This window comes from Phoxinus phoxinus (assembly GCF_949152265.1).
Source record: "Phoxinus phoxinus genome assembly, chromosome: 5".
NCBI classification, from domain to species: domain Eukaryota; kingdom Metazoa; phylum Chordata; class Actinopteri; order Cypriniformes; family Leuciscidae; genus Phoxinus; species Phoxinus phoxinus.
Genome location: NC_136880.1, coordinates 15,175,119 through 15,192,982, shown reverse-complemented (window position 1 = coordinate 15,192,982; position 17,864 = coordinate 15,175,119). Strand labels below are relative to the sequence as shown.

Genomic DNA, 17,864 nt, shown 5'->3' with positions numbered 1-17,864 from the left:
AAAGTGAGATTAAATACATAAAGTACATTTGTGCAATTTAACATGTTTAGGCTAATTATTTCAGGTGTGCGTAGTATTTTGAGTTTGCGTTTCACTGTTTTTATTCTTTTGAGTGAGAGTAAATGCTCACATTTAGTCTAGATCTAATAGCCATCATGATTGCACAGCACACACACTTACGATTTCTCTCAATATGGGGACAGGAGAGATGTCAGTCAATAAATGGGAAAAACAAAGTAACTTGAAAAAAATAACTTGGATATTTCGTTGTCACGGACTATCATGGATATTCATTTAATTATCACAGCCGATCATTATTGAGTTTGTTATCATTGAGTATTTAAGTTCCACATTTCCTTTATCTTTGTCCGGTATTGTTGGGGTTTGTGTTATGCACACTGTTCGATAATGTTAGCTCTTGTTGGATTACCTGAGGCTGCTTCGTTTAATGAACAACACCTTTATTTTGATATACATTGTATTATCCTTGGACTAGAAGATTGTGACAGTTGTACATTTTTTGTACAAATTACAGTAACAGAGATTGTTTGGCTTTAGCAGCTCTAGATTAAAGTTATTGTCCAGCTAAAGTTAGTTTTGATTGATTCAAACCGACACCGTTCTAGCAGAAAACCCTTAACGCGATCCGGCTGCTCACAAAACTGTGCCTGGTGTCTCGAGAACGCAAACCATGAAATAAAAAAAAAAGGTTATCTCTGCAAACCCGCTAAAACGCAGATGGCTAAAGTGTTTAAAGTTATAGGTACAGTATGCGCGTTTGAATATGTGTGCAGTCGTGTAGTCCTTCTTTACAAGCCAACCCTCAACAAACTACTTGCCTGGCCTTCAAAAATGATAACACAGAATTATTTACCGCTTCCGATTAGCCAAGTGAACCGGAATTATCCCGACAACGTTTGATCTGTACAGCGGTAAAGGGAAGGAGGCCTTCACAGGGGAGAGACTAGTTGACACTTCAGGACTGCGTTGTCGTCGTGTCCAGGCGCTGGTCCTTCATCAGATCCGGATACGGCCTGGATCCGGCAGACTGCGGTAAACCTCGGGATAAACAAAGAGACTAATATTAGCGTAAACGCCATCCTTCTTATGATGTAACGAGTACATCAGGATTTATGGGAAGTGTTCCCGGTTCCGGCTGATCTAAACTATGCAGCCTAACATTGAGTTATAGAAGTTTACAATGTGTTATGTGTATGCTAGGCCAAAGAGATGTGCTTTTCATTACGTTTAAAAGTAATGTACTTGTTACTTGTAATGTTACCCCAAAACTGCCTTTATATTATATTATATTATATTATGTATGTATTAAATATGTGTGTATTAATATACAAAAATCAAGACATAACCTTGGATGGCCTTACAGACTGTAATCAGATTAGATATTTCAAGTCTTTTCACCGTGCCTTGAAATGTTAGACACATTACAAGGCTCTGAAAATAAAGCCATGTGGTTGAAAAGGAGACTGGCTCAAATTAGTTTATGGATTTCTTTATGATTTTAGGTAACAGTGAGGATGTGAGGTGGATGTCTTAGCAGGGTCATGTTTCATGACCTTTCATATCATCCTCAAATATATAGTGACTCAAAAGACTTCCTTTGTAACCGGAATCACTTTATTGCTGTCAGAACTTTTGGCTGGACTCATGCAAGGAAACTCTCAGCCCCAAATTTGACTTTTGTCAAGGTTGTCTATCTTATGTAAGCAGCTTTGAACGGACAGTTTTCATTGAAATGCGATAAATAAATGCAGATATGATGTTCATCAAGTTGAGCAATGTGTGAAGTCAAGCTAGGCATGTTTTGATCAGCAAATTTAAACAGAAATTTGTCTGTAAACATGAGCATGATAAACAGTAAGCGATTCAATAAAGCACTTGAATTGAAAATGTTGACAATGGACTACATGGAAAAGCTTTCCATTTTAATAAATTATTGACAGCCCTTCATTACATATCCTACATTCAGTAATCATTCCTGCTTTTTGTGCATGTGCCCAGATAATGTAAACAAATGGTAAATAATTGAATGCACAGGACAGTCCTTGTTTGTTTTGTTTAACACGTAGGCCTACTCGGTTGCGACACTGCCCAAATGAACAGACAGTGAGAACTGCTGTCTCTTTAAGACCTCATCTTCCCACTTTCAGTATTCAGCCTCCCCCATCCAGCCCCACCTTGTCACCACCAGCAGCTCTCAGTGTAGATGTGCTGGCCATTAACTAAAGTCCCCACTGCCTATCCCGGTGCCAGTGCTCCCATCAGCACACACACACACACACACACTACAGAGGGAGCCGTGCGCTTCCACTGAACAACCTCTCACTGGTGGACTTCAACGTACTAGGTAAGACTAAATGTCACTTAATACTGGTTTTGTAACTTAATTATATTACATTTGACTGGGTTTATAGATCAGCAAGTGTGAGATGATGAAGCAGCGAGTGTGTGGTTTGCATTTCTTAACCCATGGATTGCCACAGATGATTTCATTCTTGCCACTATTGCCTAATGCTTATTTGTATTTTGCTCCAAAATATCACATGATAATTCGCTTTAAAATTCAATTCCAAATAACTCACATTAGCCAAATAGATTTTAAACAAATTGGCTCTCTCGGAGTGGCAAACTGGCAACCCACCCCAGTGTATGCTGTGGCTTTAAATAGGTGGGAATCTTATTCTGTGACGTTATGCTTTTTCACTTAAAAAAAAAAGAAAAGAAAAAGAAACTTTGCTAAAATAGTAACTAATATCCTAGACATTAATTGTTCATATTTATTGAAAGTAGCTAATTGTAAACACATTTATTTATTTAGTATAATATATGTGCCTTTTAAAATGGCAGAGCACACTATTCTCATGGATATTTTACGAGTCTAATTAATGCGTGCGTATTATTACAAATCTGTGACTGCATCCAAATGTAAACTACTTCAGTCATTTTGATAATTGAGGAAGCTGATAGCCAGAACCATTTCAAGCGCGGGTGACTTGATTAGGTAGGCGTAGGCAAATGTCAAACTCTTTTGATAAAAATAAATTAGCTTCATAACAATATACTATATAAAGCAACGAGATACACATTTTACTAATTTTTATGCAGGTACACTGAATATCTTGTGTTAAACACTCGGAACTGTTTCTCTCCCCCCCCTCCATCCAATTGTTGCCATGCTCTCAATATCAGTATGGGTGTGGTAATCGCTGTGTGAATTGCCTTGAATCTAGTAAATTTGGCGCCCGATGCCTTGTTTTGGATATTAACGAAATGACCGCTTTAACATTTTGAAAAAGAAAACAAGTCTACTAACCCTTACACGCGGCAGGAGGATTTTGTAGTGTTTTTACATCAGGTAATGTGTCAGTGTTTGTGTGGTGGTCTGGAGTAACTGACATGATACAGTCACCGCTCGCTAGCCACCGTGCTAACCAAACTAACCAAATCATAGCTGCTAATAACTCTGTGATTAACTTTGCGGATGAGAAATCCGCAGAGAATGGCTCTTTTATACCTTTTGTTGCATAAATACTGGGTTATATAGAGATATCTGCCTCGTGCAACATGTGGTGTTGAATTTGTTGTCAAAACAGTTGGCTAGCTTCGATTAAATGAAATGTACGTTACGTGAACATCAGTATACACACTAACGTTACGTTTATCGCATTAAACCCGGTGACCAATACACATTTAACAGTTACATTTTCGTCCCTGTGTGGATATTTAATTTACAACTGCGTTTTCGAGTTTATCGCAACAAGCTTTAACAGGCTTTGAGTGTCACAGGTTAAATTGGAGATTAGCACATCTGGATTAAGGATTAAACCCCCCCGGATGTACATATTAAATTTAGGATTAAAATGGATTTCATATGCCCGAACTAGCTGGATTGACTTTTCCCCCCTCTCTTGAGAAGATGCTCCATTATTTAAATCAACCTGAGCTTTTTGTATGTTATTAATATTTCACTATATAATGTGTACAGTATCTTACGATGGAAAGCTTGTTGTTTAAAATGCATACTGATCATTGCTTTTCCTGTCATTTGGCTGCTAGGGTTGGGACAAGCAGTCTTCCTGTTTTTAGCAACACTGCTTGCAATCATGCTACTGTGCTTCCCTAAAAAAACATACAAAAAAAACTTATGCTGAAATGTAGAGATTTCACTGAGGTCAGGGTTGTCCTGAACAATCTCTTGGGGTGTTTCCATATTGTGTCAAAACATATTCAGTCAAACCATATTCAAAGCCATATTCAGTTACTCAGCATTTGCTGTTAGGCTGCAATAAGACTGAAAGCTGTAGATAAGGTTCATGAAGTCATGGACATTTTAAAATGATCATTTCCAAACCTTAAAAGGCAAAGTCTGAAAAAATGTAGAAAATAGAAGTTATGCTCAGCAGCTCTAAAATAATCTGGCTAGAAAGAATTGAGATTGTGTGTTAAATCTTTATTCTAAAAGTAGTTTTTTTTTATTTTTATAATTTGTAATATTTTTACTGCTATTTGTTGTCAAAACAGTTGGCTAGCTTCAAATAATGTGGAACGTGCACGTGAACATCAGTATTACACACGTTTTATTTACACGTTTAATGCGCTACGTTTTATCGCATTAAACCCGGTGACCAATACAAATTTAACAGTTACATTTTCGTCCCTGTGTGGATATTTAATTTACAACTGCGTTTTTCGAGTTTATCTTGACAAGCTTTAACAGGCTTTGAGTGTCACAGGTTAAATTGGAGATTAGCACATCTGGATTAAGGATTATAAACGCCCGTATGTATATGAAATTTTAGATTTAAAAAAATTTCGATTAAAATTTAATATGCCGGAACTAGCTGGATTGACTATTTTCAAGATGAAAATGTATAAAATATTTGAAACATTTGCATATGGTATTTTAAAGTGTCGTTTTGTTCCCTTTGCTGTTGAGTATCATACTGTATATAACCTCTTAATGTTTAAAGAATTTGATTAGCTGTCTTTTTTTGCTGACATTAGCTATATCTTTAGGGAAATGAACTAGTAGGCAGTGCCAAGCAGTGTTGCCCCTCATTAAACAAAGGAGCGCAGCGTGCCCAGCTCTTCAGTTTGCAGGAGGGTTTGGTCCCTTCGCTGAATTGTATGATTCAACCGCTAGTTCTATTCAGTATAGTGAAAACATTGATGGACCACTCTCTGTGTTCACCACAAATTGTATCTAGAGGCTCCATCTTACTGTCTGTGTGACCTCTGACATGACTTTCTAATGAATATTGTTTGCGTGAGTGGCTTGAATTATTGATCCAGCATGAGTGCTCCGTTTACTTCCTTTATTGACTACTTAATGTGACTTTATGTTTGTGTGTGTTCAGTATTATCAACGCTGGGAAAGGAGTGAAACACCTGGAGGACCATGAGTGAGCTGGAGCAGTTGCGGCAAGAGGCCGAGCAGCTGCGCAATCAGATCAGAGTAAGATCCCCTCACTCTTCTGCACAGCCAATCAGATCAGAGTAAGATCCCCTCACTTTTCTGCACAGCCAATCAGATCAGAGTAAGATCCCATCACTTTTCTGCTCAGCCAATCAGATCAGAGTAAGATCCCATCACTTTTCTGCATAGCCAATCAGAGCAGAGTAAGATCCCATCACTTTTCTGCACAGCCAATCAGATCAGAGTAAGATCCCCTCACTTTTCTTCTCAGCCAATCAGATCAGAGTAAGATCCCAAAACTTGTCTGCTCAGCCAATCAGATCAGAGTAAGATCCCATCACTTTTCACTTTTCTGCTCATCCAATCAGATCACAGTAAGATCCCATAACTTTTCTTCTCAGCCAATCAGATCAGAGTAAGATCCCCTCACTTTTCTGCTCAGCCAATCAGATCAGAGTAAGATCCCCTCACTTTTCTTCTCAGCCAATCAGATCAAAGGATGGCTTCTGGGGTCAAGTCGACACTAGGGATGGGCGATACCACTTATTTTGTTTTTCGATACGATACTTTAATAGACCAGTATCGTTGATATCGATAACAATACCTCTAAACTGAACTTAAAATTATTACGTTTATTAAATTACTAGGAGTAAAATGGGTTATGATACCCACTTAACATTTTACAAGTCACTTAACTTCACTTAAGTGATTTTAACATTCAATACACCTTAATTGCAATTCATTAGATTATATTTTTGTTCACATATGGTTAAAATATGTTTACTGTTGTGGTAACCATGAAGATCTACACATACTATAGTTGAACTAAGGCCACTGTAGTAAAACCATGGTTCATCCATCCATAAAATGCAACCTTTTTAATCTGACCGTGTATGATTTACATTAACATTAGTTACAGAATAGAACATGATCAATATGAACTTATAACATTCAATTTAAATAAATATAATTGCACAAACTATGTCGGCTTAAATTCTAATTTGTTTATTGTGAAATACCTGACATATTTTTCTGTCGTCTGATAAGCGTTGTTTTGGGCTGTGTTTCCACAAAGCATCAATGGTTTCTTATGACACTTTTGGGAGGCGCAGCCCTGTTTGAACGCAGTGTGTCAGCAGTGAGCGAACGCTCTCTGTGATTGGTTGGTTCTCTCTTGCAGCGTTTGCGTGTGTTCAGATGAGCAGGAAAATGGTTCTACACAATTATTCGCTATAGTTTATTTGTACAATTCAATATTGTAGCTGACGCATTACATTTCTTGTTGAACAAAATCACTGGACATACAAAAAAAACACACACCTTAGTATCGATACTTTTTTATTTTTTAATATCGATACTTTTGATACTCATTGATACGCCCATCCCTAATCGACACTTCTTCACACAACAACAACATACACAGTAGTACACGGCCCTTCGAAAGTTTGGGGTCAACCTTTTTTTTTGTTATTCAGGAAGGATGCATTCAATTGATTATAGTTGTCAGTAACAACTTTTACATGCTTACAAACAATTGTAAAACAAAAATAAACTCTTTTCTACATATTAGAATATTAGCATATTTGAAAGGATTCTGAAGGATCATGTGACACTGAAGACCGAAGTAGTGATGATGCTGAGAATTCAGCTTTGACATCACAGGAATAAATTATTTTTTCAAATATAATAAAATGAAAACCATTTCAAATTATGATAGTTTAATAGTATTTGACAGTATTATTGTTTTTACTACGGTTTTGACCAAATAAACGCAGCTTTGGTGAGCAGAAGATACTTTTTTTTTCGATTTTCAGCATCCGTAGCAAGCATTTTAAACTGTGTTTTGACCATTCAGAGCCACCGAATCACAAATACGGAAAAAGGCAGACGAAAATGTACAGCTGTAGGATCTATAATACATAATTATACTGCCAAAGAACTGCCAAAATACATTCTTCAGAATAACAATACATTTAAATATGGTACTGTTTAGTAGTAGTTTTTTATTGACTGATTTCAAGCTTGAGACACATTTTATTTATAGCTAGGTGTTGCCTACGGCTATACAAAAAATATATGCTTAACCTCTTTAAAAATAAACTATAAAGAAGATTAATATTAATGTCCTGTTTCCTCATTGTTGTTGCAGGAAGTATTTTGTTAAATTATGTATACCCCCCCACCTCCTATATTGGTTGCCCTGCTTTGCACAGTGTGTATATCAGCTTTGGTGACTGGACTTTTGGTTATTTCTCAAATGTTAAATACGATCTTCGTGTGGACCCGAGTGCCAGCGAGCAGATGTTCGTCTCTAAGCGCTTCCTCAGCCCTGTTCAGTAGAAAGACTGCTCTCTCTGACATGCTGCTGTTCTCATTGCAGGATGCCAGGAAAGCATGCAGCGACTCCAGCCTGTCCCAGGTAAGCAGCTCTGCTGGGTCCCCCTGCATCACTGGTGTGTCCTCGCTCATCTGTGGAGGTCCCCGCTCTCCTGTTCTCTGCGCTCAGCACAGACATGCAAAATAGCCACTGACGTACACTCTGAACACGCTCTTAAGTGCACTGAAATATTAAACATCCTCTTACATGCCAAGTCCTCCATCAAAATTTAAACGCTCAACCCAGGCCCGGGCAATTTTTGAGATTTATGACGTCATACATTTCTGCTTGTCTTCACTTCAGTCCGTGCTGTGTTAATTTTAGATGATCACCATAACTTTGAAATATTGTCTGCTTCTTGCTGTGTAGTGTCACTGTAAATGAAGATGTCTTTCGTGTGTTTAGATTACAGCTGGTCTGGATTCAGTCGGAAGGATCCAGATGAGAACAAGGCGGACCCTCCGAGGCCATTTAGCCAAAATCTATGCCATGCACTGGGCCACTGATTCCAGGTCAGTTGACACAGAGAGAGAGCGAGGGGGCTGGAGGATGGGCTCTCTCAGAGGAACCCTGCAGCTCTGTCAGTGTACACTCAATGAATAATACAGCAGGCCTCTCTCAACCCAGGGGTGTTCTGGGATTATGTAGGCTGCCTTCTGTCTCTCTTTTCCTCCCTCTGTCGTTCACCTTTTCTCCATCCGTTCTAGTGCTTTAGGGAGGAGGCACAATTGTTAGTTGCTCGGAGTTTGTATCTATAGTCGCCTGCAGTGTGTTTGTCATTTTAAGGAATATTATCACAAGCATTTAAATGCCATGATGTGTATTAATGTTATAAGTTGCAATCATTTTCCACATATTCCCCTTGTTGAATTTTTAATCTTTGACATTTTGTATCATCAACAGCGGTTTACTCTTTAACCCTTTTTCTGTGTGTTTGTTTTTTTGTGTGTGTGTTTTTTTACATTAAGGTTACTAGTTAGTGCCTCACAAGATGGCAAACTCATCATTTGGGACAGCTACACCACAAACAAGGTTTGTCCAGCCCGACAAGTGAATATAGATGTAAAAAGCACAGTTGTTAAAGGATGTATGAATGAAATCTTCCTTTGTAATTGATACTTGACTATGACTATAATAAACTATGAAGTCAGTGTTAAAATTAAAATCAGTTAACTTTTTTTTTTTTTTTTTTTTTACTAAAATGCAAATATCATTAACTACAAAAGCCATCAAAATGGACAAAAATCATATACTTATTCAAGTCAAATGGGTTTATATTGCGCTTTTCACGCTGCACGTAGTTTCAAAGCAGCTTTACAGAAAATGCATTTAGCAGATTAGAGCCGGGTGATAATACGGTTTACATTTTGCGATGAAACTAAAAAAATCAGGCTGTTGAAATGTGCTAATATACTGTATAAATCGCTTTATTATAGTGTTCTGTATGCTTGAGCTGTGCAATAAAACACATTATATTTTTGCAATGATATAAACAATCATGCAGTCCAGATTTGCTATACAGTATTACGTGAGCATGCTGTATGTACGCAGGTAAAATAGGATGTGCTATATATCCAACTTAGCCTCTTGCTGCTTCAAACCTGTGGAACATCCTAACTCTTGTGCTGAATTCAGAATCATCTACTAGCATAGCATTATTATTTTTACCGTTTCGTTACACGGCAGAAATAACAGGAGTAGTTTGCTTAGTATGCTGTTCATGATTTTGAATTGGTCTCATTGGATTGGTTTTGAATTGGTCTCAACAAAAGGGAATAGCAACTTTTTTGTGTGATTCCTTCCAGATGCATGCCATCCCATTAAGGTCATCATGGGTGATGACTTGCGCCTACGCTCCCTCAGGGAATTATGTAGCCTGTGGAGGCCTGGACAACATCTGCTCAATCTACAGCCTTAAAACCCGCGAGGGCAACGTCAGAGTCACCAGAGAACTGCCTGGACACACAGGTAGACCTAGACAACACTCCACAGCAAGATTAGCATCATTAATCTGTCATGCAGTGTGATGAAGCTCGTGTTTTCTTTCCCCCACACCAGGTTATTTGTCATGTTGTCGCTTTCTGGACGATAGTCAGATTGTCACCAGTTCTGGAGATACTACATGGTGAGTCCATCACAGCTTTGAATGACCATTTTAATAGATTATTTACCCTCAACAACATATTTCATTATATCATGAATGCACTACATTTATCACATGATGTTTCGCTGAACTAGAGACAATGAGTAACAATCGAAAAATGTCACAGATGGTCATTTTTGATGACATTGTTTCGTGATAATTGTTTGAATGATGCTGATTTCTAAGTCAACTGAAACAAATTAATTTGGTCTAAGGGCAGGAACTGTTTCTCAATGTTTAGTAGTACTGTTAAAATAGTTCAGATATATGAATAGCTGTTGTGTGTATTAGTATTTTCACCAGAAATATTTTTTTTATTTATATCTTTTGCTGTCGTGTGTCAGTAGGAAATATGTTTAAATTTCCAAACATTCCTTTTGCCATTAATTGTAATAATCCAGTGAGATCTTTGTATGCACAAGAATTTAACAACAGCCGGTCTGATCCACACGGAGATCTGATCTCACCATCATCGAGTCTGTCTGGAATTACATGAAGAAACAGAACAAACTGAGAGACTAAATCCAGAAGAACTGCGGCAACGTGTCCAAGACGCTTGAAGAAACCGACCTGCAAAGTTACAGTACTGAGAAAAGTAAAAATGTAGAAAGAAAAAAAAAATCAGTGTGGATCAGACCGGTTGTTAAATTCTTTTGCATACAAAAATCTCACTGGATTATTACAATTAGTGGCAAAAGGAATGTTTGGAAACTGATATTTCCTACTGACACACTACAGCAAAAGATATAAATAAAAAAATATTTCTGGTGAAAGTACTAACGTGCCTGAGACTTTTGCACAGTACTGTATCCATCTATATTCTGCATTAAAAACTTTTGCTCCAAATGAAGACGTACAGTACAAAACATTTGCTGATTTGTTTTGAATTCATTTGCATTTAATATTTAATTGAATGTTTCATCACAATTTTCAAAAATATAATATATATATATATATTTTAAGTGTAAGACTGACGCATGTACTTTATCAAGGAATGCAAGACATATTAACACACACGTCCTTTCGTCAACTAGCCTGAAATCCGCTCACACACTGGTCCAGTGATAGGGTTGGGCGGTATATCGTCTTTCTTGGTATATTGATATGTTTTCAAAAAATATATAGAATAAGAAAAAAAACGCTCAAATCGATACGACAGACTCTGTGCAATTAAATAGGAGCGCAATAATAATTAATACCTTTTGCATATTTGTTGTTGGATGTTAATATGTAGGTTTTAAATATTTATGTGGCACAAATAATTGTATTTTTATTATATGAGTGAATATGTTCCTGTTAATGTTTTAGTCTGCTTTTGTTTTTATTCTTAAAACTAGTTTAGTGAATTTAACTTCTGCTTTTTTTTTTGCTTTAGATTATAATGTTTGTATGTTGTTTTGTATACAGTAGCATAGCCTACATGGACACATTCACTCTATTTGTTTTCATAGCCTTCAATTTGCACATTGTTTGGAGGAAAAGATTGTATGTGTTTTTTCTATCAAATAAATTGATTAATCAATTCTGAAAATAATCATTAGTTGTGGCCCTAGTTTAATTACTTGGAGATTATTCCGATTTAAAAGGTCTTCTGAGCAGCAGTGCCATTTCGTCTGTGGAGAATGTCATAAACATGTTGCATCCAAAAGCAGACGTACCTCAAATCCCAGCATTTACGACAGCACCATAAACTGCAGTTCGAAGAGAGTTAAACTTTGCATTGCTACTGCAACCCCAACCACGAAACCTTCACAGCCCGAAGTCTTCTGCCCTGAAACAAAGGGCTTCAAGCTTCATTTACCCAAAACAAAACTGTGCATTCAGCCCTCTTTGTAGAAGTGCCCAGATGTATCGTCATTAAGCCGAAAAATATATGAAAGATTGGTCCAAATCGCCCAGCCCTACCCTGTGCCATCCTGATTGTTGAGCTCTGATAAAAGAGTTGACACTGCTAAGATAAAGAGTTGCAAACCCTTTTGTCAAGGTCTGTGTGATCTTGTACTGAATGTGAACCAGCTGTCCTTCCACTTTGCAGTGCTCTCTGGGACATCGAGACCGGTCAGCAGACCACCACGTTCACCGGGCACAGTGGAGACGTGATGAGCCTGTCCCTCAGCCCTGACTCGAAGACCTTTGTGTCCGGTGCCTGCGACGCGTCCTCCAAACTGTGGGACATCCGAGACGGGATGTGCAGACAGTCTTTCACTGGACACGTGTCTGATATAAATGCTGTCTGTGTGAGTGTCAAAGAGTCCTCCGCAGTGGCTGATGCTGGTTTACTTCTTATTGAGCCTTTCATAATACTTGTTCAAAACTCATATCGTCCAGTTTTAATTGTGCTCGTTTTTTTCCAGTTCTTTCCAAATGGTAATGCGTTCACCACGGGCTCGGACGACGCGACTTGTCGTTTGTTTGACCTCCGTGCGGACCAGGAACTCATGATGTACTCGCATGACAACATTATCTGCGGCATCACCTCCGTGGCCTTCTCCAAGAGTGGCCGTCTGCTGCTCGCTGGCTACGATGACTTCAACTGCAATGTGTGGGACACGCTTAAAGGAGAGCGTGCAGGTCAGTAATTCACACAACCCTTTGACCACACGGGGGAAAAGAAACCTGAATTAACAGTTGTTCCAGATCACAAAATCTGTGTTTGAGTTCTACTGAAGCTTTTCTGCTTTAAAGCACAATGAAGAAAGTCAAGCATCTCAAGTGGTCTCCTCTCTGACAGTCCTGACTTTTAAACCACGTCGACACAAACAAAAGCACCATTATGGCCATTTGTCATGGTTTCATTTTAGTAACAAACCTTGGTGTTTTCACAAATGTTGTGTTAAAGAATCTCTTATGAGAATGAGGCCTTCTACTGATATTAGGAGAAACCGTCTTTGTTTGCATTCAGACATTTCAGGAGAAGACTTATAATTAAATACCCTGATGCGGAAGCAGAAAACTTGAGTCCGCACCATCTGTATTCGGCCCTAATAAACTAGATGCTTCGATTATTATGATCCCCATGAAAGAGACCTCCTGTATCGGCAGCTAATGTATCTTCATGTATAAAACCTCAATTGTAGAGACCAGCTTTCAAAATTAAATCTACTTTTATATTGTCATTGTAGTAAAATGCAAAGAAATTATGAAGATATTATCTAGAAAATATTTACTTTAGTTAACGGTGTAAAACATTTTTAACAATAGATACTATTTACTCTAAGTGACAATAGCAGCATTTTCTTAGCGAAATGCCATTAGTGACAATAGCGATACGTTCTATTTACACAATATAAAAGTAGTTGTTAGATTCTGTGTATACTTATAAATAGTGGCCAATACTATTTGCACCTCAGTATTGTTGTACATTAACAAGATGAAATATAACTAAGTTATTTATATTTATAATAATTATTGAATGGATGCCTTATTGGGACAATATATGCCCTCCCGACAATAAAACAAAACTGTTGCTGCTATTCGACTTGGAAATACTGGTTGTTATAAACAAGTCGAATAGCAGCAGCGGTATTGTTTCGACTGTTCGAATTTTTAATAGTTTCTCATCAACATTATATAATTTCTCTAAACTCGAATGGTTTTTACTTGTGGAAGTTCAATAAACGTGCTTTTTTTTTTTTTTTTTTTGCATTTCAAAAGGTTGTAACAGTTACACCAAAACACAATGTGTACATACTCGTTGAAATCAAAGTTCACTAAAGAGAACACTAATCACTCAAATGGAGACTTGAAATATAAAACTACTTTTACAACAAAGTTTAATCAAAAACTCTACATACAGCTAAAACATTAAGTATGGAATATGAATAACACATATGTATGGCATAATTCCCCATTCTTTAAACATAGAACACAAAGAGTTGACCTTTCTGTTCGTTGGACCTTCATTGGTTTGCGTCCCATGCGTTCGGGGGGTCTGTTGCTAAGCATCTAACCGTCTAACACAGCATTGTTTCACACTGTACATGTTTGGCACTGCAATGCAGGGTTTCATAACCCTGGGTAAAAAGCAGTGGTAACCCCGCTTTGAAATTACAAGTGTGGAACGTTCCTCTACCCAGGGTTTAGATTGAAAGATAACCCAGTCTGTAAAATACTTCTGTTATTCATCCCTGCTGTTTTGCTGCTGTTGTGTTTTGAAGGCGTTCTGGCTGGGCATGACAACAGGGTCAGCTGTTTGGGGGTGACCAGTGACGGCATGGCGGTGGCCACCGGTTCTTGGGACAGCTTCCTCAGGATATGGAACTGACCTCACTGGACGGGACTTCGGGGAGCCACTCTTTCTGATCACAGAGTCACTGTAGTGCACCACTGCCACGCAGGACCCCTCCCTCTCCTTCCCCTCCTTACAGACGACCTGGTTTTCTTCTCTCCGCACTATCCCACTATCCTACAGTCAGTCAAAGAGGTGAGGACCAGCAGTGAAGAGCCTCCGCTGGCTCTCTCCGTCTCTCGGGCTTCACATCTCCACTCGAGAGGTGCGGAACAGACTGTGTTGTATATATCCGCCATTCTTTACGCTTGTATGTATAACATATGCACTTCTGACAGTGTTTGGATGTTCTGGTGTGTGGATGCTCGTGATGGGTGTCTTAGCTGTGCCTGTTTTCTTTTCCCGCGTAAAAGATTTTTTTTTTCTTTGTCCCCAATCACAGTGCTATTTGCCACACCGAAGGATGATGCTGCCGCCACAGTGTTGTAGGCCGTCAGTGTTTGACCTTTGACCTTAAGTTTAGTTTGCTTTGGCTAGTATCGTCAGTGTTTTGGCCTGTTCTGTCATAAATGGTTCAGGCTCAGGTTGGTAGAGTGTAGTTGTGTGAGAAACACTGATGTCACTGAGCTTGTGTTTGCCATCCTCTAAGCCTGACAGAAATGTTCGGCACGTTTCATGGTATTAGACTGTATTACTGACTGCACAGAAGGACTTACCATCAGCCTGTCCGTCCCTTCTGTCTTTTCTATCACTAGATATACTCTCTGAGATTTGCTGCTTTCCATACTGATCCAGCAGGACATGTGTGATGCATTTATGGTTAAAGGGATAGTTAGCCACAAGCTAAACTTGACGTCATTTACTCACCGTCATGCTTTGTTTCTTCTGTCGAAATCAGAACAATTCTGAAGAAGACTTGGTTTCCCAAGTAATCACAGTAAATGGGGACTGATGTATTTACACTTCAAAAACAGGATATGTGACTTGTGCTCTACATTCAAAGTCCTCTGAAGACGTACAAGAGACTGAGTAAGAAACGAACTGAAATTTAATTTGGTTATCTACATTTAACCTCTGCATCCACTTCGAGTGGGTTGAAAGTTGAACTCAAGAACTGAATCGGCACAAAGCAATTCGTGAACGTTCCAGGAAGACCTCGTGCATTTGAGATTTATCAGTGCATTTGAGATTTATCAGTGAATAACGGCTTCGGCTCTGTTGATCCTGTTTATCGACTTGTACAGCTTATGAAGACATGGAGTTTGGTGCACAAATCATATGGGCCTCGTTCATGGTGCTTTTAAATGCGCGTAAGCACAAAAAAATTATAATTTTGGATTGGAACAGTTTGAGGGTGAGTAAATGATGCATTTTTAGCTTAGGTTTGGTTTAGTCATTTGTTTGAATTCAAACACCAAGCATGGCCTTGATGCTTTGTGCCACTTTGCCATTGGTTAGCAGGCTGGAAGTGCAACCTAATACCTAACAAGAGGCCTTGGTCACTGCCACTCTGACATTGTCTGCCTTCCTACACACACTATGAGCATCTGCCCTTCTTAGATGAGGAACTAGCTAGGACTGTATGCTTTTGCACTAGAAAATAGTCACGCAAAACAGCACACATTGGTGTTTCTGCATGTATTTGAGTAAATGTGCTTAGATTCTATGACAAGAAAGCTGAAAAGCTGTCGTGGACCACGAGCTACACTGTGTATTTTTCACAAATGTGAGAATTGATGGTATAGAGCCCTCTACCAGTTTCTGTAAAACAAAGAAAAAACAAAACCTTAACGTCAGTAATCACCTTAATTTTGTGCCAATCAGTATGAATGAATTTACAGACTTTGTGAGCATAACAAAATGGTATTTTGCTTTTCCTTACGGTTTAGTTTTGGGCATTGTTTTTTTTCTGATACATAATACAGGCAAAATGAATCATCCATTATTGCATTCAATACCAGATTGCATTCAGTATTCTGAATAGATTTTGTTTCTTTTTCACCTTCAATTTATGACATTACTGTTCATCATCAGGTAAACTTTTGTAAAGCAATTATTTAGAAATTTCAGTTGAATCATACAGTTAGTTATGATATGCAAGGATATTCAACAAATATGGAAGTGATGTTCCTTTTTTTGAGTGTTTACAACATTTAGACCGTTGCATTAAGGTCCATGAAGAACGTTGCATAGTACAATGAAGGCAAAAACGTGTTTTAACCTAAAATGATTTAGTAAAACCAACATAATTCATATGAAGTCCAACTCCCATCAAAATACAGCCATTTATTCCATTAATTGACATGAAAGGAATGTTCCGGTCTCAATACAAGTTTAGTAATACCAACAATACTAGTTAAGTAATTTTGGCTCATGCCTTTTTTTCTGGGAAAAATAGGGCACTTGCAATGAAAGTTTAAGAAGCAGACATTTGTGTTGAAAGCACTTGTGTAAATTCATCCTTTAATTTTTTTATTGTTATTTGGGTTTTCTAAATCATATTTACCATCATTCCTGTGTTTTTTTTTTTTCTTCTTTTATATAAAAGTCCTCTTCATTGAGGACTCTACATAATCATGACAGGAGTTGATATTGGTTAAATTTAGGAAAGACAGTTTACATTTAATCTCATGTTAAGTGTTGCTGCTATACTTTTGAAATTGTATTTTAGTGTGGATTTAAATGAGTTGCAAGTGCCTTTAACCACCATGCCTCGACCTTAACTTGCATTGAGCCCGGAACATTAATTTCAGATGATTTGAGAGTTCAACCTGAACTTCCCAGTTAGTCCATACATGCGCATGACCGTAAGGAGCAAGCTACATACTATCCTATGGATATTTCAGCTAGCTTACTGAGCCTTATCCTATGGATAAGATCAAACACTGTGCTAGCGATACCACAGCCCGCTGACTCTGAAGAAATCAGCTTGCTCCTTCAACAGGTCACAAAAAACACCTGAACGGTTTCTGATTCACTTGCGCTCATGCGAAGCTTTGCGAAGTTGCATAACCGAATCATTGAACAGATTCCAACTGTGAAAATCATTTTAAAGCTTGAGTGTTAACTATCATATTTCAATGATGCGGCTTCTGCGATACGATAAGCACTTGGTGCATTACTTACACCGCGAGCCTTGGATATTTATATTTTCTGAAAACGGTTTCCCTCACAACATTGGTTTTCCAAGTGTGCTGGCCTCGTCGTTAGAGGAAGTGAGCAAGAGCTGCATTTTTCTGAATCGGAACTAGGCCACGGTTGTTTTTGCTGAGGTGGTTACGCTGCCAAACATCGAAATGACTGCACTGAAACCCGAAGGCTGATTTCCTTATTGCAGCGGTTCGCATCAATCACATGATCACAATACTACACCCTGCCTTCAACTCTAAAAACGAAAGTGTGCCAGAGGTAATGCTGTGTTCAAAGGTGTTAACGCCGGTTGGCACATTTAAAGCAGTGCACCACCTTTAAAAAACAGTGTTTGTCGTGTGATGGCTTTTTCGCTTGCTACACAGTTCAGACATTGGAGGAACCTTTTTTTTTTCATTTGTAAACACACAGGACACCGATAATAACCCAAGTGCAATCTTTCAAGCACAGTAACTGTGACCAACCCTTAAAACAAATTGTGGCTTACCAAAAAGCAAGCGCGCGTGATTCATAGTGGTTTTGATGTATTTTA

At 38.3% G+C, this 17,864-nt stretch overlaps 1 protein-coding gene across 2 annotated transcripts; it reads left to right on the top strand.

Moving 5' to 3' along the window:
- The first annotated feature begins 2,217 nt into the window (after positions 1-2,217).
- On the top strand, positions 2,218-16,070 carry gnb4a (guanine nucleotide binding protein (G protein), beta polypeptide 4a). Of its 2 annotated transcripts, none has more exons than XM_079613248.1 (10): positions 2,218-2,365; positions 5,376-5,473; positions 7,815-7,853; positions 8,217-8,323; positions 8,780-8,843; positions 9,617-9,779; positions 9,870-9,936; positions 11,990-12,191; positions 12,309-12,525; positions 14,112-16,070. In XM_079613248.1, the coding sequence occupies exons 2-10, from the start codon at positions 5,417-5,419 to the stop codon at positions 14,216-14,218; spliced, it is 1,023 nt and encodes a 340-aa protein (XP_079469374.1). In that variant the 5' UTR covers positions 2,218-2,365; positions 5,376-5,416; the 3' UTR covers positions 14,219-16,070. The 2 variants fall into 2 exon arrangements, with proteins under 2 accessions (XP_079469374.1, XP_079469373.1); XM_079613247.1 differs by lacking the exon at positions 2,218-2,365 and adding an exon at positions 3,189-3,373.
- The last annotated feature ends 1,794 nt before the right edge of the window (positions 16,071-17,864 follow it).